Raw genomic sequence first — 12,105 nt, forward strand, 5'->3', positions numbered from 1 at the left:
TTATTTATTAAATGTTAATATAAGTAAACTTAATATTGTATGAGGAATTTTAGTCATTTATTGGACATTGATATTTTAAAAAACAAATCATATTTTATGCAATGGATTTTTATTTCTATAAGTGTGCATATATCCATTTACACCCATAGTAAAATAAAAAAATGTTAACTATTACCAAGAACAGTAAACAGACATTGGATGTTAACAACAAAATATTAACAATATGAAAAATAGAGGAAAAATTAGTTAAAATTTATAATATAAAGAAAATATTGTTATCATAGTAATATATGGGACAATATGGGAGAATGAGTATGTTTTTCATTTAAAATGTTGTAATTTATGTCATAACTTTGAATTAAGAATTATTTACAATTAATAAATAATTTCTTTGAAATATAGAGTATTTATATTATTTTATAACTTATATATAAATTGTATACTATTGAACATTTAATTAAAACTTCATATTATTGATATTAGATGTATTAATTCGCATTTTAATGCATTATATTGATAAATAATATTTATTTTATCAATTGTATGTAATATATATAAATATTTCTTAATTTTGAATCGTAAATATGAATATTTCAATTAGAGCTGTTTTGAGAAGAAGTTATATCAAAGAAACCGGAACAAATTAAATAACACTCAAAAATTAATTAACACTTATCTTTTAAAGTAAAAGTGAAACAAAAGAATCATAAAAAAGAGCAAAGACTTTAAATTATTAAACTGATTTGAGAAGATTAAGTTCATTTAGCTAAAGACAGTTCAGTTGATGACCAGTTCTTGAAGATCACCAATTAAAATTCTCATATAAATCAAATATGTCTTTCCCTATAATTCTAAACATTCCTGGAATCAAATAGCAATGAAGCTAAATATTTAAAATTAAAAAATGTTTAAAAATATAACATTAATAATTTAGTTAATATTTTAACAAGGAAAAATATATATAATTCGTATTCATTTTAATTTAATTTTTTAAATTTGTGATATTTTCAAAATAATAAAGACTTGTAGTCAGATGCAGTTTTATTTTTAATTGTTTAAATAAACCGAATATTAGTAAAATTGAAATATATTAAAGTTTAATCTAATAAATCGATTCAATCAATTGTTTTATACTTTTAAAGTATCTAAAGGATGAATTTAAACAAAAATAATGATGCGAACTTTAGCAAAAAATTGTCTTAAAATGCTAACTAAAAATCAAACTTAATTTCTTATCTCATCAAACTTAATACCACCTACACATGGTGAATATCCTGTTACTGGCTGAAATAACCCATCAAAGACTGCCTTGATTGCCGAGATCTTTCTAAAAGAAACTCAGCACAAGTGAACTTTAAATCGATGGCAAATTCAAACTTTTTAGTCGTTCTAAGCCCATAAAAAAAAAATTAAATCTTAATACCTTCTATTGGAGCATATACTCTAATTATGACCGCTAAAAGGCATAAAAGTAATAATCTAAGATATTTAAAAGTCTACTTACAAGATAATATTCTGGCGTTGTCGTTTTATCAATAAGGTCTGGGAAAAATATGTTGAATTTGTATCCTTGTACAATTTTGGGAGGAGGATTATCCATGTCATAATGAGTTTGATTATATTTGTTCCACTCAAAACCTGTATGTACTCTAAAATAGGAAAATATATTGTCAATAATATGTACTCTAAAATAGGAAAATATATTTTCAATAACATGTACTCTAAAATAGGAAAATATATTGTCAATAATATGTACTCTAAAATAGGAAAATATATTGTCAATAATATGTACTCTAAAATGGGAAAATATATTGTCAATAATATGTACTTTAAAATAGTAAAATATAATCAATAATATGTACTCTAGAATAGGAAAATAAAATTAATAATATGATTTAAAATACAATATAGTAAAAATTAAATACGGAGATGGAGGGACCAAGTGAAACAATTGCCAACAATTTGAAAACAAGTTCCACACCAAAATAATCAACAAACCATTGTCAATGTCACATTTTAACTCCAGGAATAAGTTGAGATAAGCAACCCCTATTCAGATAAACAAGGTTGAGTTTAAATGAAAAGGTGCCAATATTATAATAGTAGGAATAAAATCATTAGTAAAAAATGAAGAATCATTCATATGCTTAGTAAAAATATTACTTGACTTACCTATTAAAATACCGTGGTTTTCGAGGACGGTATTTGTCTGACCACAGATAAACTTGGGAATCAAGAGCAGATTCAACTGAAAATATGGCTTCATCACTCGACATACCTTTACGTGCTTCCCTTTGCATTGCCAACTCTTCTGATGTTGCTCCCACCTTAGGTAACAATAAAAATATTTTAGTCAATAAAAAATAACTTAAGTTTATATAATCTTAATTGATGATGTATCTAATGAGGATAGATTCAAGTATCGTTTCACTTTACACTAACTTTACCCATTCCATATAATTGTGAGCAGGTAGCTTATTTTTGTTTCTTTCACTACCTCCTCAGTGCAGTTAGGCGTGGAGTGTCTCAGTCCATCACCTGTATATGTTTCTGTCTAGAGCCATACTTCTTTGATCCAATAAGCAACTGCGTTCCATTCAGAGCCAGCCTATTTGATCAGTGTAGGTAAGTATTGACCAACCAACACTTTCTTACACTATAGAGGTACTTTATTATCCGCCTTATTCGGCTTCTGTCAGCCAGCATGCCTTTCGATCATGTCCTATCCCACAAACATGACAATAATATTTTAGCTGGTGTTTGCCAAGGACTTCAACATGGTTCGGATCCTGTTACTTCTGACATCCCTTCTTGTTTTTCCCACCACTTTCCTTAAGAATCTCATTTCCAGTGAGTAAATCAGCTCTCATCTTTCTTTTAAAAAAATTAAAATCTATACCGCTACAACCCAAGGAGGGTCAGGAGTTCAGTATTTTGTAAGGGAGTACAGTTACTAGACCAATGGTTGTGCAAGGAGGTGATTTGGTCAGAATCACGCTCGACCGCCAGATTTTTACCCAATTAAGGACCCAATTTAAGAGGCTGGGTGGACCCCAGGAGGGCTACAGAGCCCACAGGAGTTGACTCACAGCTACAGTGTTAACAGAAAACAATTTTCTGCACAGCCGGACTCAAACTCGGGTCCTTGGAGTTAGTAGATAAGTGCCTTACCCTGGAGCTACTCGAGCTCCCCATCTTTCTTAAGAATTATATAACTTTCTGATCCATAAAGAAGAACAAGCTACAATACAGACTTAAACAAACAGGTGCAATTTTGTATCTTGCTTTGCTTGCTTCTCGTTTATCAAACAGCACTGAAGATATTTGGAAGAATATAAGAATAATAAGAAGCTTCCTTTTCTTATTCATGACAGCTAATGAATAATGAGCCAAGATTTCGCCCCACTTATCAATCCTTCGTAAGGGCTAATAAAAGATACAAACAACTAAAATATTGTAACAAAGTAAGAGAATAGATAATAAGAAATAAAAATAATATTATTTTAGTTACTTGTATCTTTTTTTAGCCCAGATGAAGCCCTGCAATGTAGGGCAAAATGTTGGTCCTCAATAAATAGTTTAATTACTATCTGAGTTATTTTGAGCTCACCTGGACCATCTTTCTTTTATATATTATACACGGTCAATCAATGATCTTCCATTAAAAATACTTAGTTTGTATTTCTTTTTGTTAAAGGCTGGTGATGGTTTATTCTTTTTTATCTTCTGTGCTATCATACTGATAATTTAATGCCTTTACCTCTTATCATATTTTGTATATAAAGATTACCTATATCTAGTATTATTATCCTTCTTACCATGTTAAAAGGTTCTTCAGCTATAATTTAACTACACAAAATCCTAAGAACCTTTTATGATATAGGCTTAATAAAACATGTATGAGAATTATACACAAATAGGTAGAATTAAATTACAACTCTTGTTAATTAATTATAAGTTAAGTAAATAAACAAAATGTTATATATAGATGTTTCTACCTGACTTTCATGAGAGGTAAGATGCTGCCTAGCATACTCTAGCCTCTGAGCATCCTCCTCTTCAGCAATAACAAGAGTTCCTGGTTCTAGACTTGCAGGATCAACATAAACAGGGGAATACGCGCCAGCTTCATACTCTCCGAAACTTTCTTTGAGCAAAGACTCTCCAGCATCATCATCACCTCCACTGAAATAAATAAACACATATTATACTTCAATATATAAAAAAAAAAAAGAAAAAGAAAGAATTACTCCTGCTTTTAAAAAACGCAATATCTTTCAAAAGTCATTTTGGGGATTTGGACATCAGTGTGATCAGAAAAACTATGTTTTTATTTTAAATTTGCAGTAAAACAGTAAATACAATAATTTTATGAATTTCAATGCCGTATATTTGGTCCTAGAAAATGGTTAACTTAAATCAAATGCAGTAACTTGTGACTTTCGCCTACTGTAATACTGTGTTTCTCCTAAGCAGGAATTTTTTATTCATCGAATAAAATAAAATTGCATAAAATAACCTTAACAAAATAGTTTAATAAGGGGAGCAGTGTGTTATAAAAGATTTTTAAAACTTAATACAGTCAAACAATGTGCTGTTAAGTATGGTAACAGCTTTTTAAAATATTTTTATAATTGAGAAGAACCTGTGTCATAGAGAGAGTTCAATTTTCAATCAAAAAGAGGGAAAAAAAATAGCTTCAATATATATATATATATAATGTTACTTTAAATAGGACAGGCAGAATTGATTTTTAGAAAAGTTATATGGATAGACATTTTTTCTTTTTTTTTTTTATAAGCACTTCTTGTCTTTAGCTTCAGAATGTTAAATTTTGAGGAAATGATTCATTTCTCAGAGAGAAAAAAAGTAAAGGCTTGAAAATTAAATATTTTTAGAGATTTTAATAGCAAATTGCACATTTTTTAGCCAGAAAAAAATATACATATATATTATTTTCACTAGGCTATTTCCACATTTTCAGCCATTTCATAAATGAATTTTAAAAATTTCACCATATATTATTAATTGAAATAATTATTTTATTATATCAATAACTACTACATAATGAAAGATTTGGTGTGTCCACTCACTACGTTCTTAGCTGCTTTGAGTTTAAATTAGGAAATTTGTATTAAGTGGGATAATGGCCCATATGCATAATTAGAAGTTTCTGTTCCTCAAAATAAATAATTAGTAATCTTACCTTTGCTCTTCTTCACTATCTTCTTTTTCTTCTTTGAATTCATCTCTAACTATAGTCTCCTTAAATTCTGATTCATCTAAGGGTTCTTCTTTTATTTCTTGTTCTTGCTGTCTTTGTTCGGCTTTGAGTAGTTCCAATTTCTGTTTTAGGTTCTCTTGATGTTTGTCTCTAAGTCGAGCTCGAGCCATATGAGCTGTAATTTATAAAATAATTATACTTAAGAACATAAAAAAATATTTGCTGGAATAAGAATGTTTTGTTTTTATAAAACAACTACCTTTTAGTTGGGAAAGAAGAGACTCCCAGTATCCAATGTCAATACCTTCTCCTTTATCACTGATCTTTTTCTCAATCTGTTTTTGCATGGCCGCAAGTTGTGAAGCTGTTTTCCCTCTGAATACTGAAGAGACCTCTTTAGCTACTGATTCATGAATACCTTCCCTTCTACCAACAGCTGGAATATAATAATTAATTAGACTAGATAAAAATTATAATATTTTTCATGAGTCACTTAGTTACGATGACTAACCTGCTTCATAGTCAGATTTTTTCACCATTTTCCTGAGCTTATACAATTCATCCTCAACGATAACAGTAATATCATTCCAGTAATCAAAATTTTTTCCTTTTTCTAGTTTCATATAGACCTGAAATAAACATAAAATATTTTTATCAGTTTTTCATAAGTTATTTAATAAAAAACATGAAATAAAGTAAACAACGAACACACTTATTTTAAACTCATTTCATGAGATTAGTTTAAAAGTTATTGATTTGTGTAAAAGTCATAGATGTCATAACAACTGGTGAGATTCTCTGCCGTTATCCCACATACAACTACTGAACAATCAGTAACAAAAAAAGATCATCTACAAATTTAAAAGATTATTAAGGATATGAGATGATAGTATCTCAGTATAAGATTATTTACACTGAGTGTTAAAAGACTCCTTTAAATACACTAGATAATAGAATAAAATAACATAAAATGAACATTAAAACACTCTTAACTCAATAATCATTATTTTCATATTCATAAAGTAGAAAGTTTAAATATAGCATCAGATAGTAAAATTAGAAAACACATAGAATTTATATACATTACTAAAAATATTAACGATGTGGTGAAATTCAAATCAGATATAAAAAGAATAGGTCAACATTATGTTGATATCATTAACAAAATGAATATTTAACAATAATCTATGTGTGACATGAACAGATAATTATAAGTTGGGGGAGAGAATTAGGCTAAATCCTTCCTAATAAATAAATGAGCTCAATCCAACATGTAAGAGTATTAGATTGAAGTCTACAAATAGCTATAATTAAGGCTGTCTGTAGCTCAGAGAGTTGAGACGCATGTCTTTGCAACCTGGGGACCACAGTGGCACCGGTTCAAATTTGGCCTGTAGTGTTTACTTTTATTTCTGTGGTATTGACTTTTATTTCTGTGGTGTTGACTTTTATTTCTGCAGTGGTCCCATGAAATCAAAACGTGACCCTCCAATACAGTATAAGAACCCCTGTAAATAACCCCTTATATATGAAATGACCAGGGGTCCTTTCCCAATGAAAAGGGATCATAAAAAAAAAAAAATAGCTATAATTAAAAAAGAAACAATACATTTTCTTAATTATCTTAGTAAATCAGAAATAAAGATATGATAAGATTTTTAGAAGTCAGGACAAATCCCTTAAGGGGAAGATATAAGACAATTACATAAAAATGTAAAAACAATTAGCTTTTCTCAATTCATGTAAAAGGTAGGTAAGGTCTGACCTCTTCGTATAAAGTAATTTGCTGATGGACTAGATAATGAACAGGTATCCGAAACATTGTTCAGAAGATAAAATAAAGGAGTAAAAAAGTAGTAAAGGTTTTTTTTTTCTTGAAAGTGGAATAAATAAGCAGAGATCATTAAGGATTTTTTACACTGAGTATTAAAAGACTCATTCAACTATCATGGATTAAAAACATTACCTTAATATCCTCTACCAGGTCTTCCAAGTCTTTAATTGATAAACCATTAAGATAAGTATATGGTTCATGCATCTCGACAGCATCCACTTCTTCTTCTGAATTGATGTATTTAGCAAGAAGATCGATAGGTTTTGCTAGAAAAAAAAGAAACAAATTTCGTAATGATAGGTTAATTTATTAATGAGCAAAACCAAAATAGTGACAATTTTAAAGGAACTGCGTAAGAACTAATTAAACCTGTTTTAGCAAAACAATTAGTCCGTAAGTTCTAAGCTAGCTTATAATTTCTTCGTTCAAAGCACACTTTCCAGTAATAAAAGCTGGAGTGAGCCAAAAGAGTCATAAATTTTTTAATAAATGTTAAAATATTGTACAACAATAATTCATATATTTGTAAGTTTGTTAGGCAAATAAAAGCTGGAAGGTCATTAAAAAAAAAACATGAAAAAATTACCTATTATCACTAATTACCTATTATTACTATTATCTACACCTCACTATGAAAAAATTATTTTGTAAATAAAATCAGAGAGTAAGAGAGAAAATAATGTATTTAAGTGAAATGTTCTTACTATTTCAAAAAAGTTATTACCATTTTCACCCCATTCCTTTAAAATTTATGTAAGAAATGAGATTGAAGAACCAAAAATTTTGAAAGTTGTTAAGTTTATTATAGGGTTAATAACTTTTAAAAACATACATTATTTTTGTGCGAATTATTACTAATATTTATAATGCTCAGCAATGAATTTACTGCTGCACTGTTTAAAACACTTTTTTAGAATCTATAGAACACGGTTTTGGAATATCTGGAATGGAAGAAATGGAAATATCTGATTGAATTTTTTTTTCATTACATTAAAAAAAATTTCAATTTTTGAATCCATTTGAACCTCTGGATCAAATCAGCTGAAATTCAATTAATTTGTAGATTCGTTTCCTAGGAAGCATAAATGTTAGTACTGTGTGATGATTAAAAATTTTGCTGTATTTGAATAAGTTTTCAGCTAGCTTATATTATCTTCGTTTAAAGCACACCGTGCAATAACCTGGTGCAAGCAAAAGTGTCCAACTAGGATATGTGTCATTTTCATGACATGAGTACCTTCACAGCCCTTCCCAATTGAGTTGATGTTCTGAGAAGTTCTTTTTTTCAGGACACAGCCCATTTAAATTGAGTTAGATTGTTGAAAATATGTAGCTGAGTTTGGTTTAGGCAACTGCCTTTTATGGATCTCCATTTTCTGCATAAAAAAATATTTACTCCACAATTATTGATAGTTTCTATTTGCTTTTGAACTACAGTTTTTATTAGAAATAAATAATTTATTGTTTAATTACTAATTTTGAGATTTCTAATTACTCTTATTACCCAGCGAGTTATGCTCCAGGTCATGTTGAGGTGCCAGACTACAATTAAGAACTGATACTCCTCAACTAATCTATAAGTAAAATAATTCTTAATTTTGAATTCAAACCTCTGGCATCTGCTATCCTGATCCTCGATCTTAGCCTAGCTTGCTCAAGGTGAAATTGATCTTCCTGCGTAGCCCATGCTTCAAACTGCTCAGCTTCCTTCTCACGTTGCAACCTCATCATTGCTTCTTCCCGCTCTTGTCTTTCTTGCTCTCTCTCTTGTCTTCTCTTTTTAACCTATAATTATAGAAAAATATTACATCACAGGATATTTATTATTTAAAAAAGGAAACTAAAGAAATAAACATTGAACATCAATATTTTTAAAGGTAAATTTCTAAGGATAATAACCTATAATAAGTTAATAATATAAAGTTACCTTTTCAAGTTCAACTTTATTCTCCTCTTGTTTAGTTCTATTGATCCTTTCTAATTCCTCACGGGATACATCTGTAAGTCCATCCTTTGCTAGCTTTTTTGACCAAACAAAAGTTGAAAGTAAATTGGCATCACCAAATGGATTGTCAGTATTGGTATAGTGTAAATAATCTTTATCCCATCCCATACGTTGTTTCCTCTTCCTTTCTTTAGCTTCTTTTTTCAAAAGTCGCCTTATTCTTTTTTCTTCTGGTGTTTCATTTGCCTTCATTAATTCTTTTTCTTTTTTCTTTTGCTGAATCATAAGTTTATGTTTATTGTGTAATCTTTTCAAAAGTTTCACAGAATCGGAACCTGTACTAGAATCTGAAGTGGTACTTGAATCAGAACCCGTACTTGAATCTGAACTTTTGGACCTAGTAAACAAATAAAAATATAAAAACGTAGAAGATAAAAATAAAATATAAAAACAATGTTAAAAATTTATAATATTTCATATTTAATTTAATTGTTGATAAATAGATTTATTTGTAGGAATGACTTGAAACTTCATAAATAAAATTAAACTGTAAAATAAATAATCCAGAACTTATTTTTTAAACCTAACTGTCCATTAATCCATAAGAAATATATCAATGACAGTCTCTGAATATCTATGTAATATTCAATTAGTATTGGAAATTAGGTATCATAAACTAAGTGAAAAGGATTAGAGCTTGGAAATAATAACAGAAGCCCGTATAACTAACCATGCTCGCACACATAAGATGTTGAAAATAATTTAAAATCCCCTAGTTAATTTAAAAAATAAAACACATTAACAAATTAAGCCAAATAAACAAAACTGAACTCAATAACAATCCCCTCAACTACCTTCACCAGACTCCACAACTGAAACAAATTTCTGGAAATAATAACACTAAGCACAATGGCCACACATAATAATAAAATTAACTTTTAAATCCAATAGTTAAATTAAAGAACACAACAAATTAAATACTTCAAACTCAATAACAATATATCTTCACCAGATTCAAAAATTGAAAGCAAGAAAGGAATCACGAGAAATTCATTTCTAGAAGAATCAGACAACAGAGGAGAGGACTCCAAATTTTTTGACTTGACCTTCTACAGAGCAGAGTTCTGAATGAATGAATGAAAAAATGAAATTTTTCAAGTGATGGTCAAATAATTATCTTCCTTTTTTTTCTTTTTTTTTTTGCCTTACTCCCAGGGGCCTGTTTCATAATTAAAGCCAATAGTATTAGTCCATAAGTACAAGTACACAAACTACAATACAAATCACATAATATAAAGTACAGTCCCTATTACATTTCATGATAGGAACAACTATTAGTGACATTACATGAGTTTAAAAGTAAAAAATTATCTGATGGAATTGTATAAGTCAGCGAAATTGTATACAATAATACAAACTTTATTATGAATCAGGGCCCAGGACGGACAACACATAATCTGCATTTCCACCAGCACACATGGTCTTGGCTGCCTATTCTCTTATTGGCAAATAGTTTTTCTTTCAGAATTTTTCATGGGATCACATTTTGTTTCATGTACATATATTACTCAATTTTGTACTAAAACCATTCATGTGATTATACAGATAAATTCAAGGAAATTGGTAAGATTTGTCTACCTTTCAGTGATGCTAATTTTTAGGGGGACCTATATACTGTATCGTAAATTTATTAGGCAGTGGGAAATTGATAAATTTCTTAATTTAATTCACTATCCCACTATATAGCTTGTAAATTTTACAATGAGACCAAAAGAAACATCAACACAGCAGATTGTAAGTGTTTGTGGCCTTGCTCTGCTGGCCATAGTTTGGATATAAAACTTTCAAAAGAAAAGTTCGGGAGACTTAATTAAGATTTTATTTTATTATGAAGTACTGGCATTACAATAAACAGAAGTAGTCAATGATAATTCATATTGCTTCATAAAAAACCAGACAATCACTTCAAGATTATAAATGTTGTAAACAAGTTTAGACAAATCATTATTTATACTTGAAAAAAAATTCTCAATATGTAAAAAAAAATACTTAACAGATCAATTTATGAGAAAAAATTACCAAACTATTAATCAAAGTGAATAATATAAATAATTTGAATACAGGCAATTACTGAATTTCAATAATCATGGCCAAATGGCAATGCACTGATGTAAGTCTAAGTGGTACTTAATAAACATTCGAAAAAAATTCCAAGACCAAACAATAATGATTAAAACATAAATACATAATAACTAAAACACAACATAATAAAATTGGAGATAAACAAATTATAAACTCTAAACAAATCAGATAACATAAAAAATCAACTTTGGACCAAAAGATTTGATCACAGCATTGTTGTAAAGAGCTTACCATAGGTAAATTAAATTAAAAAATAATAATAATAATCTGATGCTAAATGCTAATTTATATTAATAAAAAAACTGAGCTCTGGATACAGAAATTACTTTTGTAATTGTTTAATGTATCAGATTCCAAATTAACAGGATCCAAACTTGCCACCAATCAAAGAGTGTTTATAATATTGATCCAACGAACCTAAACTTTGGAGATATTCTTAAGTTATTTCAGATTGTTTAGACCGTCTCTCTTAAACAATATAGGTATAAAACACTAACATGTAAACATAATTGTTAGCATATAAAAATCTGGACAATAAAAGTTTTTAAACAGCATACCTCTTTGATTTCTTTTTCTTTTCTTTTTTATGCTTATGTCTGTGGTCACTTTCTTTTTTCTTTGGCCGATACCTAGATGAAGAACTTCTCTCATCATCATCTTCTGAGTCATCAGAGTATCTACGCTTATGCTTCTTTCTTCTCTCCTCTTTTTCTTCATATTTCTTGTGCCTGTATAAGTCACTTAGTATAATCATACTTAAATTAAAAGGAAACTTTGTAAAATAGAATATAAAACCTACTTATGTTTGCTGCTCATGAAAAATGGATCGTCGGTATTAAATTAACTAATCGTATCGTCAAGTAATTATTATAAAAAGTACAACAAAAAAACTAACGCGAAAATGGTTCAAACTATTATTTTAACAATTGTTGAAATAACAGACTAGGTTAACCTGCTACA

At 28.9% G+C, this 12,105-nt stretch overlaps 1 protein-coding gene across 1 annotated transcript in view; it reads right to left on the reverse strand.

Annotated features, from left to right (window-relative positions):
• The window catches only part of cactin (cactin, spliceosome C complex subunit), a 12,718-nt gene extending 613 nt beyond the window's left edge, over positions 1-12,105 (reverse strand). Inside the window, exons 1-11 of the mRNA XM_014434765.3 lie at positions 11,945-12,105; positions 11,703-11,873; positions 8,986-9,400; positions 8,669-8,843; positions 7,191-7,324; positions 5,736-5,853; positions 5,484-5,660; positions 5,207-5,399; positions 3,999-4,185; positions 2,173-2,327; positions 1,505-1,649 (exon numbers count right to left, since the gene is read on the reverse strand). Coding sequence (XP_014290251.1) covers positions 1,505-1,649; positions 2,173-2,327; positions 3,999-4,185; positions 5,207-5,399; positions 5,484-5,660; positions 5,736-5,853; positions 7,191-7,324; positions 8,669-8,843; positions 8,986-9,400; positions 11,703-11,873; positions 11,945-11,961 — 1,887 coding nt within the window. The 5' untranslated portion in view covers positions 11,962-12,105. The remainder of the gene's footprint in view (positions 1-1,504; positions 1,650-2,172; positions 2,328-3,998; positions 4,186-5,206; positions 5,400-5,483; positions 5,661-5,735; positions 5,854-7,190; positions 7,325-8,668; positions 8,844-8,985; positions 9,401-11,702; positions 11,874-11,944) is intronic.

This window comes from Halyomorpha halys, unplaced genomic scaffold (genome assembly GCF_000696795.3).
Source record: "Halyomorpha halys isolate HHAL.00 unplaced genomic scaffold, Hhal_1.1 Scaffold1424.1, whole genome shotgun sequence".
NCBI classification, from domain to species: Eukaryota; Metazoa; Arthropoda; class Insecta; order Hemiptera; family Pentatomidae; genus Halyomorpha; species Halyomorpha halys.